The sequence below is a fragment of the Pan paniscus genome, chromosome 2 (assembly GCF_029289425.2).
Source record: "Pan paniscus chromosome 2, NHGRI_mPanPan1-v2.0_pri, whole genome shotgun sequence".
NCBI lineage: Eukaryota > Metazoa > Chordata > Mammalia > Primates > Hominidae > Pan > Pan paniscus.
In genome coordinates, this window is record NC_085926.1 from 188,257,031 (window position 1) to 188,282,805 (window position 25,775).

The 25,775-nt window shown below is 35.8% G+C and overlaps 1 protein-coding gene across 1 annotated transcript; it reads left to right on the plus strand.

Annotated features, from left to right (window-relative positions):
- CLDN16 (claudin 16) lies at positions 1 to 25,775 on the plus strand. The gene is made up of 5 exons (XM_034957892.2): positions 1 to 324; positions 14,269 to 14,371; positions 18,023 to 18,187; positions 21,576 to 21,767; positions 23,186 to 25,775. Exons 1-5 carry the CDS (start codon positions 1 to 3, stop codon positions 23,317 to 23,319), a joined length of 918 nt encoding a protein of 305 aa, XP_034813783.2. The 3' UTR covers positions 23,320 to 25,775.

The following is a 25,775-nucleotide window of genomic DNA, read 5'->3' on the forward strand; positions in this document are numbered from 1 at the left end:
ATGACCTCCAGGACCCCACTGTTGGTTACAGCCTGTTTGTATTATTCTTACTGCAACTCAAGACACCTGCAGCAGGGTGTGAGAAAAAGTAAAAGACCAGTATTTTCACATTGCCAGGTACCAGAAACACAGAAGACTGACACCCGCCACTTAAGTGGGGCCAGGGCTGGTGTCTGCCCATGTTGCCATCTGGATGGGCTGCTTGCCACAATGAGGGATCTTCTTCAATACATCGCTTGCTTCTTTGCCTTTTTCTCTGCTGGGTTTTTGATTGTGGCCACCTGGACTGACTGTTGGATGGTGAATGCTGATGACTCTCTGGAGGTAAGAAGATAGCAGCTTCTTTTCATGATCCAGGCCAGCCCAAATTTTCGCTAAGTCCCAACTGCCATGTACAACATTCAGTATCTTTACTAAGGCTAATGATACCAAAAATAGGCAACATGGACTGACTATTTATTGAGTCGTTACATTATTAGCTCATTTAATCCTCATAGTTAATTTATGAGGTAGGTCTTGTTATCCCATTAAACAGACGAAGTTACTAAATAGTTCCTCCTTTTTTCACAAGGATAAATTTCCACAAGGGTAATTAAGTGATCTCTGCTACTGAGACCTTCAGAAATTCACGTCTTCCATTGCTGCATATATCATATTGAGTAACATTTCAGTACCACCCTTTTTTCTAAGATAAATTTTTTACTCTTGATGACAGCATTAAGAATAGTGTGATAGATTTTTTTAAGGAGTATTAATAATCTAAAACGTTGAGAAAGAAAATGCAAGGCATGCAAAACCTACCCAATTAACATGCAAGAGGAAAAAACATAATCTTAATGATTTCCAAGTAAAAGAAAAAATGTTGAGGGAGAAAATGTCTTTCCAGTGCATCCCAATGTACGGGGGACAGGCATGGATTTAAATCCTCCCTTAAAATGAGTTGCTCTAGGGAACTGACTACTATTCAAAAGATGAGTGAGTGGGTTCACATTTGAGGATTTTATTTTTCTCACTGGAGAAGCTCAGAAAGAAGTAATTTTGAAGTTCAAAACCATTACCTGTGGCCATAGGAATCTGAGAGAGGCAGAACTGAGTAAAAAATCAAATCTTCAGAATTAGCTGCTGTTCATTAATGAGGCTTAGGAAAACACAGGTAAGAAAAAGAAACAATATTTCAAGAGCTCAAAAAAAGGAGTATATAGCAAAACAATTTGCTTTTTAATGTGCATCCTGAAGGGAACAATTTACCCTAGCAAATGCTATAATGTCACCTCTATAAAGTTTAAGAAAGATACTCGACTGAGTTTATATATTTTTCTTCTAATTTTCTTTATTAAACTCTCAAATTGGAGTTCCAAATGGAAAGTAATAATGATTCTATTTTGCTGTGCATTATTTTTGCTGCTCACTTTTTCTTGCTTTTAATTTGCCTCTGACTTGAACATGGCATTTCAAAACCAATGGAGTTAGGAATACCTCTTTAATGCTAGAAAATTACATTTCCAAAAATTGTGATAGAATTGAACTACTGTAAAGGATGTCTGCTATAAGTGAGCCCAGTGATGCATTTTATCTGGCCATGAATATATGCAGAGAATGAAATAAGTGCCCTTTGAACAGTGCTCAGGGAAAAGTGCAGATAAAACGTTCTGCTGTCATTAGTTTGCCATTATCTAGATGGCCAGTGGTAGGTGATGAATACAGAAATATGTTTAACTTGAGCACAATTATAATTATGTTTTTTAAAATGCAAAAAAAAATGTAAAATCCCATCTAGGGGCATTGTTAAAATATTTTCTAAAACAATTTAAAAGTCTTTCTGCTTAAGCTGACATAATTGCTAACTTCATTTGATAAGAAATAGTTTTAGAAAGGGTCAAACGTTGCTGAGAGAGAGATTGAGAGTCCTGGAATTTAAAGTGTCTTCTTTCATTTTAGTATAACCAACCAATTTGCCATCTGTCCCATGAAAGAATACTTCTAGTTAAAACGAATGGAATGAGCAGTCCAGGTTACACACCTCAAGTAAACCCTTGCTAACCTTGAAAAATAGTTAATATTTCTTAGCTTCCTTCTTATTTCCCATACTTAAAATGTATTGCTATAATATTCCCAAGAAGCCTTCACATTTAAAGGAAGAGGCTGGGCATGGTGGCTTATGCCTGTAATCCCAATACTTTGGAAGGCCGAGGCGGGCAGATCACAGGTCAAGAGATTGAGACCATCCTGGCCGACATAGTGAAACCCCATCTCTAACAAAAATACAAAAATTGGCTGGGTGTGGTGGCAGGCGCCTGTAGTCCCAGCTACTCAGGAGGCTGAGGCAGGAGAATCGCTTGAACTAGGGAGGCGGAGGTTGCACTGAGCCGAGATTGTGCCACTGCACTCCAGCCTGGGTGACAGAGCGAGACTCCGTCTTAAAAAAAAAAGAAGAAGAAGAAGAACCCTGTAACAAATCCGGCCCCCTTCTCTTTCAACAATCTCTTTACTTGTCAATATTTTTAAAGAGACAATAATCTCTTATAATAATTGCTACTTCAACAGGCCAGGATAGAAACTTATATTTTCCACAAATTTGAAGGTTCTGATACTAGCTCAATTGCTCTTCTCTTTTCTTGCCCCCATCCTCATTTATATATCACCTTTGGTCCATATAACAACTCACTTTATGTTTTTATTTTTATTTTTTTATAGATATGGTCTCACGCTGTCACCCAGGATAGAGTGTACTGGTGCGACCATATCGCACCGCAGATTCAAACTTCTAGGCTCAAGTCATCCCCCCACCTCAGCCTCCCTAGTAGCTAGGCCTACAGGTGCATGTCCCCACAACTGGCTAATTTTAAAAATTTTTTGTAAGAACAAGGACTTTCTCTGTTCTCTAGGCTGGTCTCCAACTCCAGGCCTCAAGTGATCCTCTTGCCTCGGCCTCCTAAAGTACTGGGATTATAGGAGTGAACCACCACAGCAGCTCACTTTAATCCATTGTTGGACAAAAGTCAATGAAACAAGTGTTTTGTTTTGTTTTGATTTTTTAAGAAAAAAAAGGAATACCAATAGACAATTTAAATAAGAAGGAGTATTATACTTTTCCAGTTTTTTTTTTTCTTAGTATATTTGGATGATGTTGGCACGGGAGTTAGAAGAAGAGTTTTGTGGTTCAATTCAGTATAAAAATATATACAATTTTATCATATAAAAGGAATGATGCTACTCCTACTAGAAGAGACAAAGATAAAGCAAAAACTGCTCCTGCCTCTCAGGAGTGCACATTTAATGAGGGGAAAACAAAGATACACATGAAACTATAATAAAAAGCATAAATAAATTCATATTTTGAGCAAGAAATAAATGAAGTATCATTGGGGAAGAAAATATGCGATGATTACTTCCTATCAGGGCCATCGAAGCAGGTCTCATGAAAGAAAAGGCATTTGAGCAAAGCCTTGAAACGATGTAAAGCATTTCAAATTGTAGAAATGGCAGCAGGGGCCTTTCAGATAAGGGGACAGAGTGGCAAAAGTGCAAAGTGAGGAAAAGCTCAGGGCTTGTTAGAGAAGTAAAGTGGGTAACACAAAGCAGGAGGCAGAAAAAGCTCAGATATTCTTTTTGCCTACCACACTCTACCTATCTCAAATGAAGTTCTTCGTATTAGGTAAAAATGTTAGGAAAGAAAATAGCACACAGAATTACGATGTGCACAACCCTACATCAGTGACTAGAGGCCCTCAGCTACCATCCTGCTCTTGTCATTATTGATTCATTTGTGTCTCTGAGAAGACTGATAGGGAGAAGAGAATTTGGGTTTTGAGATTTTTCAAGCGTATGTTTGCATCTTAACCCTTATTAACTGCCTTCTATTAAGCAAGTCACATTTCTTGTCTTTGGCTCAGTTTTTTCAATTGTATAGTTGAACTCAGTTGTTTCTAAGGTCCTTTTCAGTCTTTTTTTTTTTTTTTTTAACATCATGTCTCCATGACTGTCTGAAACTTCAGAGAGTTGGACACTCACTAATGGACTGGTGGTGTCTGGCACTTCTCCAGACATTTCCATTGGGAATCCAGTGGAAGGATCCTCCATTTTTCTGTAGCTTCATACACTCTCCCTTCCTTCATTCCAACTTCTCTTTTTCCTTCATTTCCTTGTTCCTTCCTTCCTCTTCTTTATTCCCCCTCTCTCTTTTCCTCCCTTTTCTTAACTCTCTCTCTTTCCCTCCTATATCCTTCTTTTTCTTTCTTTCTCTTTCTCCTTCATCTCTTTACCCCTTCATTTCTCTCTCTTTTCTTTCTACCTTTTGTCATTTCACAAATAATCTTTGACAACTTCTGTATACTTGGCACCATGGTGGGTACATGGTTATGAAGTAGGATGAGACCTGGAGCCTCCCTAGGCTACTGCCAGTGTAGTGAGTGGGACAAATAGGTGAACCGACAGTTATAGCACCATGTAGCACACACTATGATAATGAAAACCCTAAGCGAGTGGCTCACTTGGTCTTGGATAACCAGTGAAAGCTACCCAAAAGAAGAGATATCTAAACTAGGACTTGAAGAACAAGTGAGTGAAGCAGGAGAAGTAGAGAGTATTCCAAGCTCAGGAAACGGCAGGAACTGAGATCAAGGTACAAGAGCGTTGTATGTTTGCGGTATTTTGTATATTTCATCATAGTAAGAATTTCCAGTTTAGAGAAAAGAATACAGGGGTTGGGTCATTAAGAGTTTTGCATAGCATGTAAAATATAGATCTTATACCATAGGCAAGGGTTTGTCGCTGTAAACAATATGTACATGTATTTTAGAAAGATTAATCATTCTGGCTATCTGTGGGGAGAGATTGGAAGGGTAAAATGAGGTATGGGGAGAACAACTAGGAGACTTTTGTTATAGACCAGAAGGGAAACAATAGTGGTCTGTACTTCAGTGACAGCAAGCATGAAGAAATATGAAATAAGGGAGGCTCTAAAAATGTCAAATTGATGAGAGTTATAATTGACTGCATGTGGGGAAGTAGGTGATGAAGAGACACAGTCAAAGTTGAAATCTGCTTTTCTGATCTGGGGCAATTGGAGGGGTGGTGATGTTACTCACCAAGAGTTTAAATGAATGAAAATTAGTATCTATACAGAAACCTTCATGGAGCAATGTCCCTGAACCATCCTACTATTTTTTTCTGCTTAGCTTATTATACAATACTTAGAGGTAGGAACACAATTCTTTACAATGGAGAAGTTTATAGATTTAACTTTATATCAGAGGGATCTGAGGTTAAATCCCACCTTACCAGGCAGTGGCTGTATGAATTTAGACAGACTCTTAAATAGCTATAAACCACATTTCCTATTCAGTAATGAGAGAATAATAATACACACATCATAAGTTTCTTGTTAGAATTAAATGAGCTTGTGTATCTAAAGCATTTGCCACAGCAGCAGGCAGATATGAATCAGCCAATAAATATTAGATATATTATTGTCTATTTGCAGTTTATTGGTTTGTTTTTGTTCTGGAGAAGGAGATGACATTTTGCGTAATGTTCGCTGAACAGAGAAATATAAGATTTAAATTCTATTCCTATTTTTGGTATTGCTTCTCTTGGAGAAATTTTGTTTACTTCTCTAAAGCTGTCATTTGCCTTTTTTTTTTTTTTTTTTTAATCAGAATCTCTTTTTTGTCGCCCAAGCTGGAGTGCAGTGGCATGATCTTGGCTCACTGCAGCCTCCACCTCCTGAGTTCAAGCGATTCTCCTGCCTCAGCCTCCTGAGTAGCCGGGACTACAGGCAAGCACCATCACGCCCGGCTAATTTTTTTGCATTTTTTGTAGAGACGGGGTTTCACCATATTGGCCAGGCTCATCTTGAACTCCTGACCTCAGGTGATCCACCCACCTCGTCCTCCCAAAGTGCTGGGATTACAGGTGTGAGCCAGCATGCCTGGCCACCCATTTTTATATTTACATCTATTTCCTTTTTGTCTGACCAGGGAAATAAGACAGATAATAAGTCAAATAATGAAGGTTATTTATCAAATGCTCACATTTACAAAGAAAATAAATTGAGATAATAACATTGTTAATATGTTAACTACAAGATATGTAATTCTTAATTATTTACACTGAAATGGATAATTTCTTCACACAGTAGTTACTGATCTCTCAATTATAAAAAGGAAAAAGTGTTTTCACAAGAAGATTTCATTTTCAGTTCATCTTTGTTAATTATTTATTGAGAACCTGCTATATACTGAGCACTAGTATGATTAAAATTTTATTACCTCAAAACAAAGTTGCTTACATTAGTATTTATTTTATCTGTATAATCAGGTTCTCTTTTGGGATTTCTATTTGCATTAATATTACAATTCTTTTAAACATAAAGTAAATAATAAAATTATTATATCCAGCATGCCTGTTGATTATATCCATTTTTAAACTTTCCAATTGATTTCAAACTCTTTCAGCAGATGTTTGAGGCTACAAATGTTCTCTTATTTATCTCATGATTTCCTAAGTACCTAGCACTGATGTACATTAATGTGAACTCATGATGCATTTGCTCACAGGAGTTGAGAGAGCAGCTAGTAACACACTTAGCATACCTGTTGAAAGAGTGAATATATTAATGATATAATATGAGGTGATTATTGAAAATCTCACATTGAACCTTAAATAAGAAGTATGTCTGTAATGAAACGATCATTTTCTTAAAGCAAGATTTCATATCATGCTACAATGTAAATATTTTCAGGATATGTATTTGGTTCACTTTTAAAAATAAAATTGGAATACAAATCTGATTCTTGGGATATCTAATAAGGTTGATGAAGAGTATATTCTGGACTAGAGAATGTGGCTTTTTGCTTAGTGCTTTAAAGAGAGAAATAAAGAAAACAGAGAGAAAAAAGAAATTGATAATTTGTAATAATTTACTCAAGATAAATTGTGATCTTTATCACTGGGCAATAATCATTACAAAGTTGTAATGCCATACTTTTAAAAGGAAGACATTTTAATGTATGTAACCATTTAAAAATGTTAAAATGAAAATATTTAGAAAGTTCAGATACATAACGTAGGTCATATACCTGTGAAGAGCACAAAATTTTATTTTTCTACTAAGTTGGCATTACCCCATTTCTTATGATTTATGCCTTTAGCCAGTGCTCCACAAATAACCAGAACTAAAACAAATATATTTTAGCAAATAAAGTCATGTTTTTCTTTCATATCTTATAAATGTAGAATATAAAGTAAAAAGAAAAGGCAACATTGATTATGATTATTTTAGTCTTGCTCCCTCATCTTTATTAAGGCCTGTATTGACTCCATTTAGGCCCTGGGATAGTAAAAAATATAATATAAAATGTAAAAGTAAAATGTTCAGAGTCTTGGTTGGAAAATTTAAATGCATTTTATGTTAAAATTGAAAATGTTTCCGATTTTAGTAGTCAAATGTTATTTACTACAATATTATTAAAACTTTTGCATCTTAATAAATATATCTAAGTAAGTACTAAGTAGGTATCTAAGTAGGAAAGTCACATCTTCAAGGTTAAAATATACTAGCACATGTATAGTAAAGTGGTGTGAAAATTATAAATTCTTACAATTTGTATATGCAAGGTGGTTTTTTAAAATAATACATCTTAATAGCTTATTTTCTTTTAGTTGTCTGTACATTTATAATCTTAATGCATATTGACAAAAAATAATCTTGATAGCAGTTAACCAACAATAAACATTTACAAAATCTGCTGTGTATATTTACTCTTTCTCTCTCTCTGTAGATAGATACATAGATAGATAGATAGATAGATAGATAGATAGATAGATAGATAGATAGACACACACACAGACATAATTTCCTATGTTACTAGAGAAGAGATAAATGCCGAACATTGTTGAATGTCTCTAATTCTCAAGTATTTTTTAGTGTTTCTAATTCTCAAAAGATATATAGAAAGACAAGGCAGGCAAAATTGTTGCTGCTTATATTTCAAGATTGATAACAAAAGAGAAACTGGGGAAGACTAGGTTAGAGAAGTCTTAATGGGAGACTGCTATAGAGTCCAGAATAAGAAATCCCAGGATTAAGGAACTAATTTATGTCACTGTAACTCAACTGGGAAGAGTCATCATCTCTATGGTCTCCTAACACTTTTAAGTGACATCCTACTCATTTTTAGTACTGTGGTAAACACTTTCCAGAGCCAGTTGAGTAAACAAGGTCCAGAATGACACCAAATCAATGTAAGCTCTTCAGTCTAAATCATAATTTTTTGGCTTCTGGATTTAGCTGTTTTTGTTTATTTAGTCAAGTAGAAATTGCACTTATTAAGTAGCAACTGTGCATATAATAACCATTTTCTGCTCCAAACTTCCAAAGAGAGTATATGAATTGATTGACAAATTGAGATTTTCTTATCCTCAATAAACATTTATTAAGCACCTATTATGTATCAAGAGTAAGAGACTGTGTGCTCCTTGAAGCCAGCTGCCATGTTTGTCTTTATTATCGCTGTATCTCCAGCATTAATATAGTCGGCATGTTGACTAGTAAATGACAGGCATTTAATAAATATAGTTTGAAGAATGACAGATGGCCTATAATTGCACATACAAAAGATAATGCAATATTTTAAATGGTATAATAATATGAACAAATTCCCATGGGATTTCAGGGTAGAAAGTGATAAATGCCAGCTAGAGAGACTTGGGTGGTGGGAGGCTAATGAAAAAACAGAAGCCTTTAAAATGGGGCTTGAATAATAAGTAGAAGTTTGACAGGTTGAGAGCAAGGAGAGTTATTCTCATTAGTATAATTAGTATATACCAGGAAGAGAAAACTCAAATGCCTTAAGGAACCAAGTAGCCAGCGTTCACGAGAGAGGCAGGCTGGGTAGGATCTGTGGGGAACCTGGTGAGCCTGAGCTCCACCTAAATGGGAGCAGCCACTCCTTTCTTGCCAGTTGTTGCTTTGTGAGACTGGTGAGTTCAGGTACCCAGAATGACCAAGTTTCTAAGGGAACCCTGAAATCTGAACTGCTCTGTAAAATCTCTACACATTATTGGCAACTAATTAAGAGATTTTTTGCTTTCCTCATGCTTGTGACTTCTACTTTATTGTCGTACCTTAAATAAACCTACCTCTCTCCATTTAGCAGGTAACCCAACTTCACTTTTGGGAACAATAGATATTCATTGAAACAATATACAAATTAGCATTGTTTTAACGTTATTTATTAATATATAAGTTGCATGTTAGAAGGAGAAATTTTAAATTTAGAATCCTCTATTTCAGACAACTCTGTCAGATTAAAAGTTATTACTTAACATTTGCATTTTTTACCGTTTAAGAAAGGTTAACTATAATATTTGAAACATCAGTCTGCTTTTTAAGAACGCTGTCTTAAAATTTTCAAGAATTTAGATTTGCTTGCTTTTTAGTTTCTAATAAGCCATTTTACAACAGAGGAATAAGTAAATGAAGATGATAAATCATACCAGAGAGCATTCCTAAATATAATAAAAAACATGAAAAATTGTAACCTTGTCTTCTGTGCACAAAGGCACCTTTAAGGGTGTCTCCAGTGAGTGCTACATTAACACAGAAGTTTAGTTAATTACAGCCACTATTCTCACGTACCTTAACTGAGTGTGAATACCAAGCCATCTAATAGTGTGCCCCTGAGCATTAATACCTAATGAAATTGGATTCCTTGTTTTCTCTAATGAGCTCATTGCTTTTCTAAATATGGTCATTGCAGGTAAATGATCAATAGCCTTGAAACTGATACCACTACTGAATTATTTTGGCAAGATGGAAATACTCTTATTAGTGTAAAATAAGAATTTTTGAATATGCATTTCAGATCACTTTCTAAATAATGTCACGTATGACAGGAATGACCATAGTAGGCTAGTTTGTTTCAGTGGCTGGCTTATACAGTAAGAAATTATGGAGAGTCACTGTCTGATTTACAGCACAGTGCCTTCAAACTTGTATCACCTAGCTTGAGCTAAAGTGAACTGGATGCAGCGTGTTCCTGTTCATTAAGACACTACAGGGCAGTCAGCTTTGAGAAGATCTGTTTTCTGTTATGATATAGCAGTTCTGTACAAACTGTCTCTAATATACTAATTTCCTATAGTTACCGTAAAAAATGACCATAAACTCGGTGGCTTAACAAAAGATAACTTTATTCTCTCACTGTTCTGGAGGCTGGAAGCTTACAATCAAGAAGTTGGCAAGGCTGCGCTGCCCCTGAAAGTTCTGGAAGAATCCGTTCTTAGCCTCTTCCAGCTTCTGGTGGCTGTAGGCATTCCTTGACTTGTAGCTGTATCCCTCCAATATCTCTGCCTCAGAGGTCACATTGCATCTTTCTTTTCTGTCTGTTTCTCTCCTGCATGTCTCTTATAATGAAATTTGTCAGCCCACCTGTATAACCCAATATGATCTCAAGGTCCTCAGTTACATTTTCAAAGATCCTTTTTCCAAATAAGATCATATACTGGTGGTAAGAATGTGGACATATCTTTCTGAGGGCCTCCATCTTTCTCCACCTTCACAGTGGTTAGTTAGTAAAGCCTAACACAGCCACTACTCAAGTCATTATGATGTTTAAGCACTTTACTACCACTATTTTTATTTATTGAGCATATCATTTATATTGTGTGTATTTGTAATTTTTAATTCTTATAACCATCCTATGATTATCTCCCGTATACAGATAAGGAGATTGAGGATCAAAAAAGGTAAGATCTTCCCCAAGGTTACAACATAGATAGTAAGAGTTTCAATCTATATTTAATATTTAATGCATATATAAATTTAATTTCTGTGTAATGCACATATAAATTTAGATGTCCACATTATTTAGAAATTTATGTGTTGAATTTCACAAGATAGCTGTTTATCATTAGATTTTTTGATCTCTGTGTTACACAGGATCAGATAATCCTCCAGAAAGTCCAAGAATTGTTTCCAACTTAAACCTAAGGAGGAGCATGCCAAGATGAAGTTCGCGGAATAATAGCCTTGGGATGAGATCCAAGTTAGGGCTTACTTCACCCAAAGCTATCATCCAATACCCAATTCTGGATTACTTTATTTTAAAATGGATTTGGAATTCTTTTTAAAAAAATGTTTTTAGGCTGGGCACGGTGCCTCACGCCTGTAATCCCAGCACTTTGGGAGGCCGAGGTGGGCGGATCACCTGAGGTCAGGAGTTCGAGATCAGCCTGACCAACATGGGGAAACCCCGTCTCTACTAAAAGTACTTTTAAAAAAACGTAGCCTGGCATGGTGGCGCATGCCTGTAATCCCAGCTACTTGGGAGGCTGAGGCGGGAGAATCGCTTGAACCCAGAAGGTGGAGGTTGCCGTGAGCCGATCGCGCCATTGCACTCCAGCCTGGGGAAAACAGCGAGACTCTGCCTCAAAAAAAATTGTTTTTAAACATTTGTAACTGTTTAAACAATTTTTTAGCACATATGCATCTTCTTAAATGGGGTACATAGTGATGTTTTGATACATATAATGTATAGTGATCCCATTAGGGTAATTAGCATGCCCATCATCTCAAACATTTTTTTTTTGTTGGAAACATTAAATATCCTTTTTTCTAGCTATTTGAAATTATATCACTATTAACAATAGCCATCCTAGAGTGCTATAGAACAGGGGTCCACAACCCCCAGGCCACAGACCAATACTAGTCCGTGGCCTGTTAGTAACTGGGCTGTGCAGTGGGAGGTGAGCAGTGAGCAAGTGAGCATTACCGCCTAATGGTGGACAGAAGCTCCACCTTCTGTCGGATCAGCGGCAGTATTCGATTCTCATAGGAGTGCAAACCCTGTTGTGAACTGCACATGCGAGGGTTCTAACTTGCATGCTCCTTACAGGCACCTAATGCCTGATGATCTGAGCTGGAACAGTTTCATCCAAAAGCATCCCCAACCCCCTACCCACTGGTTCCATGGAAAAATTGTCTTGCACGAAACCGGTCCCTGGTGCCAAAAAGGTTGAAGACCACTGGTATAGAACACTGGAACTTATTCCTCTTATCTAGCTGCAATTTTGTATCTCTTAACAAATCTCTCCTTGTTCCCTGGCCCCTACCCTTCCCAGCCTTCAGTATCCTCTGTCTTATTTTTTACCTCGTGGTTTTTTTTCTGTTTGTTTGTTTAGACGGAATCTCGCTCTGTCGCCAGGCTGCAGTGCAGTGGCGCGATCTCGGCTCACTGCAACATCCGACTCCCTGGTTCAAGCGATGCTCCTGCCTCAGCCTCCCGAGTGGCTGGGATTACAGGCACGCACCACCACGCCTAGCTAATTTTTGTATTTTTAGTAGAGACGGGGTTTCCCCATTTTAGCCAGGATGATCCCGATCTCCTGACCTCTTGATCCGTCCGCCTCAGCCTCCCAAAGTGCTGGGATTACAGGCGTGAGCCACCGTGCCCGACCGAGATCAACTTCTTATAGCTTCCACATATGAGTAAAAATATGCAATGTTTAACTTTCTATTCCTGGCTTATTTCATTTAACATTATTCAGTTCCATCCATGCTGACTTAAATAAAAGAATTTCATTTTTTAAATTGTTAAATAGTATTCCATTGTGTATATATACCATATTGTATTTACCCATTGCTCTGTGGTTGGATATCTAGGTTGATTCCATGTCTTGGCTATTGTGAATAGTGCCACAAAGAGCATGGAGGTGCGCACATACTGATTTCCTTTCCTTTGAATAAATGCCCAGTAGTGAGATTTGTTGGATCATAAAGAATGGGTTTTAAACACACTGCAATGCTCAGGAGCACACCCACACACTGCTGTGTTTGAGTCCTATCTCCTCCATTAACTATGCTTTCTTGGGGTTATTACTTAACTTTCCTGTGCCCCAATTTCCTCATTTGTAAAATGGATGATAAATAATATCTCTTAACGTCCCTTAAGAAATAAGAAAAATAATAATATGCTAAATAGTAACTGCTTTATGGTATAGACTCTGCATTGAATAATTATTACCAACTATAAGTATTTTACGTATAAAGTAGTAATAGAGGTAAAACATTCAGAATCGCGATGAAGTTGCAAGCAGTAGAATTTTATTTGGCACATAACACGGCCTCAAAAAACAGCATGGGGCAGAGAGTTTCATAGTGCATGTATTCCTGAATATTATTTTATTTTCCAAAGCAAAGTGCTCTTATGTTTTTTTTTCTCCCCACAGCAATTTAACCCCCTCCTTTGCATTCCTCATCCCACCCTGCTCTGTTATTTATTCTTTCTTGGGGAAAAAATTAAGTTTTTATTTTCCAAGATAATTCATAGTTAAACTTTACTAAACTATTCCCAGATACAGAAGGTAATTTGAATCCATAACTGGGTCAGAGGAAACAATTGTATTAGCTCTGTTCCATATGCGTGAGCTCTATCAAGAACACCTGAAACTATTTTCTGTTGGCATGTTTACGATTCTAAGAAATCTATTGTGACTTATGGTTTGTAGATAAAGTATGAGAAGGTTCAGGGAACTGGTACCTTCTAGCTCTAAGTGGATTCTTAGAGTCACCTGCACATCATTTCCAAGTAAAAATGGATTACAGTCGTCAAGTTGTATGAAATTAATGCTCAATCTGCTTACATCCTTTACATAGCTTAAGCATTTATAATATATCATTGGAGCAATAAATAAGACTTGGGGCCTTTATATATTTTATTTATTGGCATCTTTTCATTTATTGGTTTTCTTTGCTAATTATTTTATATTTATAAACTTCATATATAAAGATAATATTTTTCTTCATGGAACTCGTATTCGTGATAAAGAAACAATATATATTTTTAATAGACTCAAGGTGTCAACAGTTATCATCTATTGTTATATATATATATATTTTTTTGGTGAGTAAATGTCAGCACAGTGACATGAAATGATGTTTTTCCATAACCATAACTCAATGGTGGAAGCAGCCACAGATATTTAAATATATTTATTTCTGGTTTTATCTCTTCCAGACGTGACTTATTTCTCTACCCCCACCCTTCATGAGGAAGTGGATTCATTTCCTGGCCCAGAAAGTCTTCAATTGTCAGTGCTTAAGGGAAAATATTCTAATATGCATTGTTTGTTGTAAATGAAGTTCTGATCACATGTGTAACCACTTACTTTGCTATCAAACACAACCACCAACTTCTCTTTTTGATCAAGGGGAACTGAACTGTGCCTGCATGAATTGTTTCACACGGTGTCTTCTCTAACATCTAGGTGAGCACAAAATGCCGAGGCCTCTGGTGGGAATGCGTCACAAATGCTTTTGATGGGATTCGCACCTGTGATGAGTACGATTCCATACTTGCGGAGCATCCCTGTACGTATGCCTTAGAGCTCACTGCTTGCCAGGAAGGGAAAGGGACAGAAAACTGAGTTCAGGTTTCCATTTTGTGCTTTGTTTTCTATTGTACTATATTAAGGTTCGGTCCAGTTTGTAATGGTTAGAAATTGAGCTCATCTCGGAAATGTGAATTGAAATATATACTTCAGCACATTTTCTCTTTTCTCATAAATTTGTAAATTCGTTGAGGGAAAAATATTATCTTATTCATCTCTGCTGTCCCTCAGAGGGCCAGGCATAGTGCTTCATACGCAGCAGGCTTACAGTAAATGGTTTTTTAATCGAAATAAATTCTTTAGGGTGCTGTAATTTCATTATTAAACTGGACGGGTTAGGGGGAAAGCATTTCAGAGATGTTTTAAGCTATGACTTAGTTCAAATAGAAAGTTTACAGTTATTTCAGTTGAAGGTTAGCTAAGAAAGAGAGAGTGGCAGAGGCAGAAAGAGGCAGACAGCCAGAGAGAGAGACATAGACTATGGGGATCAGTGGAAGAAAAAACCAACACATGTGACACACTGTTACAGGCAATATTGAAGCTGGCTCCCTTATCTTCCTTACTTTTAGCTTTAAATTATAGTTAAAGCCAGGTGCAGTGGCTCACACTTGTAATCCTAGCACTTTGGGAGGCCAAGGTGGGTGGATCACTGGAGGTCAGGAGTTCGAAACCAGCCTGGCCAACATGGTGAAACCCCATCCCTAATAAAATTACCAAAAAAAGTTAGCTCATCATGGTGGTGGGAGCCTGTAGTTCCTGCTAGTCAGGAGACTGAGGCAGGAGAATCACTTGAACCCAGAAGGCAGAGGTTACAGTGAGCCGAGATCACACCACTGCACTCCAGCCTGGGAGACAGAGCAAGACTCCATCTCAAAAATAAAATAATAAATAAATAAATTATAGTTACATGTCAGCAGAGCCCATGTTGCTATGAATAAAGAAATGTCTTAAATTTAAAAATCTTACTGTTGATTCTCTCAATCCTTCTCCATAGTGTTTATTTGTTTATTTATAAGAACATCGAACCCTGCTAAGAAACATCTGTTCTGTTATGAAAGCAAAGTGGTTTTAGTCTCTTTCAAAGCAAATGATGGGTGATGGCACCATAAGGCAACCTCTTTTCTCAAGATAAATAAAAAATTAAGCCCTTGGAATGTGACTTTTCCCCTGAACCTCTATTTCAGTCCAGAGGAAAGCACTTAAACACAGCAGCACTCTAAAATTCTTCATCTGCTATTTAAAAGTTGGGTGCGTGGAACATTTTTAAAAACATAGTTCATAAGGTCTTTGTTTTATTTTTGTTAAAAAGGATTTTCTTAATTCTTTTTCTTTTCCCCTCTCTGTGCTAACCTAGTTCTACCTACAAAGAAACACTATTTGCTGAATAGGAATGGACATTTTGTCTATGCTAAAAATTCATTAAAATGGATTTTAATTCATAAGCTGATAAGAAAATGAAAAATTAAAAAAAATTTAAAACTTTTAAATACTGCTATATACATTTATGCAAGAAGAAAATATAATCACTCATAAGCTCACTACATAGAGAAAACCACTGTTTATATTTAATATGTTCCTTTTTCATCTTTGACCTATGCTATCACATTTTTCCCTTTTTTAACCTATTACTTTCAAATAATACACTAAAGACCCATTACTTTTCTTTAAAAAATTCTATCATGTTTAAAGACAGCAGAGATAAAAATGTACTCTAGGAAAATGACATATTTATACCCTCTTGGTTAGGATGTTACATGTGAGGAAGTAGGATTTTATTTTTACTTTTTGCTATCTTTCATACAACTACAATTAGATTACTCTTCCCACTGTCCTGTATACTTAGGTTGTTTAATCCAGACAAATATGTTTGTCACGGCTCCAGTTGATATAGATAATTTGAGTCCCCACAAATCAGCATATTAACACCATTCTGGCAGTCAAATCTCACATGATCCCAGAAAAAGAAATTTCTCACTGGCCAGCATGACTTATCTTCTTTCAGAACTCCCCTCCTGGAGCCAGGCTGGCCATGGGGTCCCTGGTCCACCCCATAGGCTCTTCAGATACCCTACATGTAGGATAGGAGTTGGAGAGTTCCGAAGGGAAGAAGATCTAGGCCCACGAGAGTTTGGATGAGTTCAGACCACCCTATCCTGATGGTATAGCTGGTCCCAGATAGTCCTAGGTTTCAAAAGGGTACTTGGGAAATTTCAAGGGAGGCCATCCAAAGAACAAGAACCTTTTGGCTGAGGGCCCTGAGTAGGAGGCCTACTTGTGTATGCTATGTAGTGATCAAGAAGATATCTTGAAATAGTGGTACTATCTAATAGGTTACCTATTTTTATCCTCCCTAAATTTTGAGAAAAATGAGTCTTAGATTTGGAACATTTAAATTTTCTGAAATGATGCTAAATTTTGAGATCTTATGAATTCTGTTTTAGAGACAAATATTCATATATATTAAGATAATTATAGATAGTATGTTTACCTACTAATGAGGTAGGGACTGATTTTATGCATTGATTTTCTCTCTCAGATGAGTCATAATATTTTTATTTTAAGTTAAGGAATATTGGCTGCATTTTTGCAAGCAACATATTTCCAAATAAGCCCTAAGGTTACCTACCATTGGATAAAAATTATTTAAAATACAAGGAAACCCCAGATCAATATGAAGATAAAACATAATTGCTGTACCATAAAAGGAATAAATTTTATTACCCTTATCCATCAGCCAGCTAGAACAGTAATAGTTCTGATTTCAGTTAATTAATCTTCTATTTGAGATATGATTTCCCTAAGTTGAGCTCAGCATAACTATAACTCAGAGTTCTGGAGGCTTTCACAGTTGAAGATGCTTCTACTGCAGAAGATGATTGCTACTGTTCCACTTTCATCTTCCTGATCTTTTCTTTCCTGGACTGTCTACCATATATTCTTATTGTCTGTAGCTTTAAAATATGGTCATTTGACAATGCAAGGTTGAAGGCTTAATATGTAATATTGGCCAAGAAGAGTCACGATTTAAATAGCTGAAAGAGAAAATGATCTAATTTCCAGAAATTACCTTCTACTTAATAGCACAAACTAACTCTCCTTCTTCTAAAGATCTCCTTATGGCTTCTTCTATCCTGAACTGGCAAAAAGAAGTCTTGAAATATTTTATTCTGCTTCCCTGTGTCAAATTTTAGCCAATTATTATTTTTAAATAAAAAACAATTAAAGTGATTGTTTATTCAATATTTATTAAGAAATTTTTGTAGGACAGATATGCTACCTTCGATTCAGCAATCGGCTACAATATTTGTGAATGAGACATTTTCCAGAGTAGGAGGCAAAAAGGAAAACATTTATTTAGTTTCCACTATCTACCAGGATGCTCTCTGCTAGTATACCAACAACAGAACTAAGTAGTGAACTGTGGTTGAACAAGCAATAATGTCAATAATCTCATATTTTTTAGTTTTATGAAAACATTAGGGGTACTTATGTTCAAGTTCATACAAAGTCTGACTTTTACCGGAGGGGTGTGTTAATGTTACCTACTTGTCTGGTTTTTTTGCTATGTCTCTGTGAGTTAATATGGTTCCTTCTTCTGACTCTGCTTTAACCATATGCCCTGGTCTTCCAGTGAAGCTGGTGGTAACTCGAGCGTTGATGATTACTGCAGATATTCTAGCTGGGTTTGGATTTCTCACCCTGCTCCTTGGTCTTGACTGCGTGAAATTCCTCCCTGATGAGCCGTACATTAAAGTCCGCATCTGCTTTGTTGCTGGAACCACATTACTAATAGCAGGTACTGGTCTGGCTGGACTAGCAACAGGGGTAGGGAGACTCTGCTATGGACTTGAGGTGAAGGAGAGTGTTGTGCTGAAGCTGCTCATTTTCGGATTATATGTGGCTTCCTTTTCTAGATTGAAAAACTAAAGGTCACTTCTACCAGCCCTGCATACTTTAGCTTTGAAGTCAGCTAATTAGTCTTTTGTTAATATCTCAGAACAAAATATGAAGCTCTCAGGCCGGGTGTGGTGGCTTATGCCCATAATCCCAGCACTTTGGGAGGCCAAGGCAGGCAGATCACTTGAGGCCAGGAGTTTGAAACCAGCTGGCCATCATGGTGAAACCCTATCTCCACTAAAAATACAAATCCAGGCATGGTGGTGCACGCCTGTAGTCCCAGCTACTCGGCGGGGCTGAGGCAGGAGAATCGCTCGAACCCAGGAGGCGGAGGTTGCAGTGAGCAGAGATCGCGCCACTGCACTCCAGCCTGGGCGACAGAGCAAGACTCCGACTCACGGAAAAAAAAAAAAAAAAAAAAAAAAGGAAATAAAGAAAAAAAAAGCTCTAAAACTATGTTTTGGCCATTTAAAAAGTTACATAACTTCAATTTTTAAAATAATTTATCTTGTGATTATTATTAAAGTTAAAATCCTAAAGTAAGCCCCAAACTTCTACCTCCTTACCTGTACCCACCACCACCAACTCCACCAATTCTTTTTAACAGTAAACTAACAATTGTGCCAAGTCCTATGTTAAACTTGTCCCATGTACTAACCCATTTGTTCATAAATGTAACAATAAACAGATCATATTGTTATCCTCACTTAAGATGCAGATAAATAATTGAAGTTCTGAAGACTAGTCAAGCATATTTATTAGTCAAGCGTGACTAATAAACAACACATCAAAAAGCACTTTAAGTAGTATTTATTAGTGAAACAGCAAAAATGATACTTTATTCAGGTCTGTCTTCAACTTCAAAGCTTAGTCCTCTTCTTTTGCAACATAATGTCTTCTTCTTGTCTGTTAGCAGGAAAAATCTTGTCTGCTAACAAAGCGAATATAAGTGGGAGCCTGACCAGGCAGTGTGGGGTAGTACATCGATATGGAGTTTGGAACTAAAAACACTTGTAGATATGTATGTGTGATATCTTCACCCATGTCTCTGTTTCCTGATCTGCAAAGGGGCATGAAGCTAAGGTAGTAACATGTAGCCTGAATTGCTATGGTGAAGATGCAATGTGGGCACAGCAAACTCTTAGCTGACTGCCTAACCTTTTATATGCTCAGAACTTGGGCCTCCCTGACTTTTGACACAGAAATGTTAAGTCAACGTCCTAATAATCCTCAGATCGTATTATAAAGTTACAAAAATTTAGAATTCGTCCCTTCTGTAAGTCATTTATTTCATTATCCCACCTACTGACAGCATAGAACTTCTTAACATACAATGTATTTCATTTAACAGATTTAAACAATATTTAATCTAATTATTTACGGTTATATAATTTTGTTCGAGAATATTTTTGAGGCATCATCAGTAAATAACCCATCTTACGTAAAACAACAAAACAAATAGCATTTAAAAAATAAGTCACTGAAGAAAATCCTGATAGGAATGACTGAATAAATAACTAAATTGAAAGAGAAAGCATGTCCTAAGCTTTGGAAACTTTAGAATTAGTGTGCTATAAAATTTATTTTTAAAGTCTGTAATCTGTTTTGAAGTTTTAGAAAAGGAATTTCTAACTGAAAACTGCAGATAATGGCATTATAGCAATGCTATTGCAATATATACTGCGTTTTCTAAAGGTTATGTGTTTATTATCTGGCTTTTTTTTTTTTCGAGACGGAGTCTCGCTCTGTCGCCCAGGCTGGAGTGCAGTGGCGTGATCTCGGCTCACTGCAAGCTCCACCTCCTGGGTTCACGCCATTCTCCTGTCTCAGCCTCCCAAGTAGCTGGGACTGCAGGCGCCCGCCACCACGCCTGGCTACTTTTTGTATTTTTAGTAGAGAAGGGGTTTCACCATGTTCGCCAGGATGGTCTCGATCTCTTGACCTCGTGATCCGCCCACCTCGGCCTCCCAAAGCGCTGGGATTACAGGCGTGAGCCAATATGCCCGGCCTATCTGCTCCTTCTTAAAGTTCTTACATTAAACAATTAGGAGAAGAATACAGTTACATAGTGATTTAAGTAGATATCACAGACTCTCTAGGGAAAAAAATGTAAAATTTTTTGGAGACTACATATTTTATTTTATTTTTTTAGATTTGGGAAAGACAAATATTTCTCTCATTAGACAGTAAAACAACTCTGGAAAGTAATCTGAAGAGATTGTTTGTGAACACATGCATCTAACTTAGCACAGAGTAGCAGAACTTTGAAATGAAGGAAAAGCAGGATCCAGTTATTTGGGTGTTGGCGGGCAAGATCTTAACACTAACGTTGATACAGCTTCAGGATATCAGTAAGCATACATTTACAAGTAAATAACTGAAAATCCAACTCAAGCAGACTTAGACAACATATAGATTACTGATTTCTTCTAATTGCCTTCTGCTAGGCATTGAGCATGTGGAAAGTACATATTTTAAAAACACTCTTTTAATTCAGTGTTTTGTCCTCCAACTCACCACATTTCTTATTGCATCTAGGCTTCGACATGCAATTTATACCTTTAAAATAACAGGACACTAGTGGCGTCATTTCAAACCAGTTAATTGTCAGAGAAGCTAATCTGTGGAGATGTATTTAAAGGGAATAACATTTCTTGGTCCATTCTTATATGGTGTGGGGGTAGTAGATAAAGATTTATTTGAAAGTAAAAACACTTTTTACTTCAATTATTTGTGTTTGACCTCAAGACACTGAAATCAGTGACTTTAAAAACAGTTTTCACATGGGTGCTGATTACGTAGCTGGCATAGCTTCAAAAGGGGGTACAGGGAGCATTAAATACTCCTAATGATATTTACTCACAATTTAAAAATCATTACAGAATGAACATATGCTCTATGCTGTTTGTGTTAGACTACATTCTTTTTCTGTTTTGTTTGGTTTTGTTTCAGTATTTTCCTTTATACAATACTAACATGGCATTGGAAAGACAGGAAAATCAAAGAAGACCATAACAGTGAATTTCGATTTACACAGATAAGCACTGCGTTATTTCATTTTTGCATTTTCTTTATGTATACACTGAGATAAAATTTAAAAAAGATACAAGATGGAAGGCAAAAGGAAGAGACATAAGAAGTGTCCAAAGTTTGGGTCGCCCATGAATCCATGTTACTGTTTTTACCTCTCTGAATGACGCCAGCCATTTTGGGTAGTAAGCAGGTATTTTTGGATTTAAATTCAGAAAATGTCCCCTATTATTTGTAGCATCCTCCCTTTCTTTCAGGTACCCCAGGAATCATTGGCTCTGTGTGGTATGCTGTTGATGTGTATGTGGAACGTTCTACTTTGGTTTTGCACAATGTATTTCTTGGTATCCAATATAAATTTGGTTGGTCCTGTTGGCTCGGAATGGCTGGGTCTCTGGGTTGCTTTTTGGCTGGAGCTGTTCTCACCTGCTGCTTATATCTTTTTAAAGGTAAGAATAAAATAAAATAGCAAATTTCCTTGCCTCCACTATCATTTTTCCCAATCCAGTGGAAACAAATTTCAAAGAAAAAAATGTTATTTATTTGAATTCCTACCTATTGCCATTAAAAATTCCAATTGTACAAGGGCAACTGAATTGTAATACTCAAACATTATTACCCAGTTAGTTCTATATTAATTGAAAAATAAAATCCACAACTACAAGCATGTCCAATATTCAAATGTATAATAGTTATCTTGATGTATTACAATTATACATATATAATATATACACACATATACATACTGTATATATACTATATATGTATATATACTATATACATATAGTATATATACTATATATACATACTGTATATATACCCTTGTATATATACGTATACATAGTACGTATGTATACACATATACACATATGTATATGCATATATGTCTATGTATACATATATGTATAATTGTAATACATCAAAATAACTATTGTACATTTGAATATTGGACATAGTTGTAGTTGTGGATTTTTTCAATTAATATAACACTAACTTGGTAATAATGTTTGAGTATTATAATTCAGTTGCCCTTGAACAATTGGAATTTTTAATGGTAATTGGAATTTTTAATGGTAACAGGTAGGAATACACCCATGTATATGTATGTATATATACACCCATGTATATGTATGTATATATACACATGTATATGTATGTATATACACACATGTATATGTATGTATATATACACACATGTATATGTATATATACACACGTATATGTATGTATATACACACATGTATATGTATGTATATATGCACACATGTATATATATATGCACACATGTATATGTATATTAGAATTATACATATATGTGTGTCTATATATACAATTATACCTTTATAATTATATGCATATATGTAGATATACATATAATTGTAATACATTAAAATAACTATTATACATTTGAATATTGGACATGGTTGTAGTTGTGAATTTTCTATATATATATATTTTTTGATGTATTACAATTATACATGCATATAAATCTTCACCTACTCAACTAAATGTATATTTAGTGTTAAACTGAGAAGTGGACTAAGATCCAGCCAAATACTTCTTTTTAAAGAATTTAACATGTTATGTTGGGCTTCTAAAAATATCACCTAAAAAACTAAGGGAATACCTCTCCTGATGAAGAAAAAAAAAATAACAGGAAATCTACTTGGCTGAATTTTAAACCTAAAAGAAACTTTCAGAATGAAAATCTTAAATTGTCTTCTAGGATTCTTCTTAGAGTTCCAAAATGATACCTTCTTTGAGTATCTATATTCTTGCTCCTTTTGAAGAAGAACATATAAAATGGTATTTTATAATTTTCCCAAGTTCACTGAGTTCTACTTATTTTTATATTTCTTTCAAACAGATGTTGGACCTGAGAGAAACTATCCTTACTCCTTGAGGAAAGCCTATTCAGCCGCGGGTGTTTCCATGGCCAAGTCATACTCAGCCCCTCGCACAGAGACGGCCAAAATGTATGCTGTAGACACAAGGGTGTAAAATGCACGTCTCAGTGTGTGTTTGCATATGATTTAATCAATCAGTATGGTTACATTGATAAAATAGTAAGTCAATCCAGGAACAGTTATTTAGAATTCAAATTGAATTAAATTAATTGCTAGCTTAATCAAAATGTTTGATTCTCCTATACTTTTTCTTTCTATTACTCTTATATTTTCCCGTCATTCTCTCTGCTAACCTTCCACCTTATGCACACACTTTCCCTATATTTTAAGATAAGTCTGCTAGGATGTAGAAATATTTGTTTGTGATTTCTATATAGCTATTAGAGAGTATGACATAGTAATATTAAAATGAAATGATACTTAAACAGAAAGCAATTTCCAAAGAGGCCAGGGACCCTAATCTTTGAAGAGATGAAGAAACTTACTTTTCTCCCTGGCTTTTGGTTCACTTTTTGTACTTTTAACAAGTGGGTGAATTATTTGATAATTTTGAGGAAGATTATTCTTTTAAATTCAAACTAGTATATCAATGCCTACCATTACTCTGATTATATTAAAACAGAAAAAGGAAATAACAACTTCGTATACCAGCCACTGGTGAGAGTTAAAGACAAGAGCTGCCCCCCAACCCCCAAATGTCAAAGGCAAATGCTAAATTGATACTGGCGCTCGTGGTGACTTTCTACCTCACTAACAACATAAGGGATCTCTATATTATTTCACCACTATTCTAGCTTTGCTGATATATTGCCAAATGATTAGACTACAGAATAGCTCAACCAGAGAATTTACTCATTTATTGATTAAACATCCAAATACTATTGTAATATAGTATGTTAAAATTCATCAATTCAAGTGCCCACACACCACTGAATCATCAGCACCAAGCAATATATTAGACATATGGCAAAATTCAACAAATATATTTTGATATAAATAAATAAACGTTCACGACTTTACTTAAAAAATCAATGTTGCGGCTGGGCACGGTAGCTCGCGTCTGTAATCCCCGCACTTTGGGAGGCCAAGGCGGGTGGATCACGAGGTCAAGAGACCGAGACCATCCTGGCTAACATGGTGAAACCCCGTCTCTACTAAAAATACAAAAATTAGCCGGGCGTGGTGGTGGCGCCTGTAGTCCCAGCTACTCGGGAGGCTGAGACAGGAGAATCGTTTGAACCCAGGAGGTGGAGGTTGCAGTGAGCGGAGATGGCACCATTGCACTCCAGTCTGGCAACAGAGCGAGACTCCATCTCAAAAAACAAAAATAAATAAATAAATAAATATTCTTCATAAAATGTGGGTTTTGGGGAAAATATAGAATTACATATACATTTAACGAAGTCGCTAATGACATTTCATTCATATTCATAATGTAACCATCTTGAATTTTTTTAATTGTAGCGATTTTAAAAATGTTTGTAAAATTTAATTTCCAGTTTTCTAATTACTTGTCAGTCACATTAATAACATTAGTACCTTTACGGTACCCTTGCAGTACCTGAAAAGAATATCAACTCACCCAGAAATTAGTTCTTTGAAAAAAAAGAAATTAAGTTGTGAATTTCTAAAGACCTTGAAATAAGTGTTTCAAATTTAAAGAACAAAGAATGATGTGAAAATGAGATTATGATTCCTACTACATGAATTAACGTTTCGAGATTGCTGTTTATTACTTCCCAGAGTATCTTTAACAGTATTCTCTGAAGCAGTTCCAATCTAGTTGGAGAATTAACAGCAATTGATTTAACTATCTCATTTTTATTAACTGTGTAATTGACATTAAAAATATTTGTAAATCATACTCATTAGTTATTTGATCATTGTTCTATGCATTTTAAAATTAATTTTGTGTTGTTACTCTCAATATTTGTTTTTAACATTTATTCCCATTTTTATTTTATATTCTATTGTCTGTCATGCTTTATGTATTCCAATGTCTCTTGAAATCCTTGTGGGGAAAGGCAGGACAAAAATAATTAGTTAATTAGATTTTTAAAATGTAATTTTTCCATTTTAAATATTTCATTTGTATAAGAAAATATTTCAGAGAACCATGATGATAATGGATATGTGTGACTGTTTTGAATTTTTTTCTCAATTAAAACATTTTGTATGTGATGGGAGGAATGTCAAGATTTGTTTTTTTAATTTATTTGAAACATTCATTTCTAATTCATTGTAATTTAATGACGCTTCCCAAAATAAAGCATAAAGAAGACTATGCTTTGTATGGCAACTAGTGAACAACAAAACAAATATTAAATGATGAAGCTGTAATTATTGACAGGTTGTGATGTAACAGGGCAAGAAAGAAAAAAGTGATATAATCCAAAGGCATATACAGGTAAGATTATTAGATTGAAACATTAAAATAGCTCACTAAATACTGGGTGCTACTATTTAGGCATGGCTACTAATTGCAATATAAGAAAAGAAAAAATTTTAAAAATTGGACAATGCTATTTATCCACCCCTTCATTAACTACT

Bases quoted from the DNA above. Each gene is read 5' to 3' on its own strand.
- CLDN16 (XM_034957892.2), top strand. From the start codon at position 1: ATGACCTCCAGGACCCCACTGTTGGTTACAGCCTGTTTGTATTATTCT. The intron at 325-14,268 runs GTAAGAAGATAG...TCTAACATCTAG, and splicing joins ATGCTGATGACTCTCTGGAG to GTGAGCACAAAATGCCGAGG. The intron at 21,768-23,185 runs GTAAGAATAAAA...TCTTTCAAACAG, and splicing joins CTGCTTATATCTTTTTAAAG to ATGTTGGACCTGAGAGAAAC.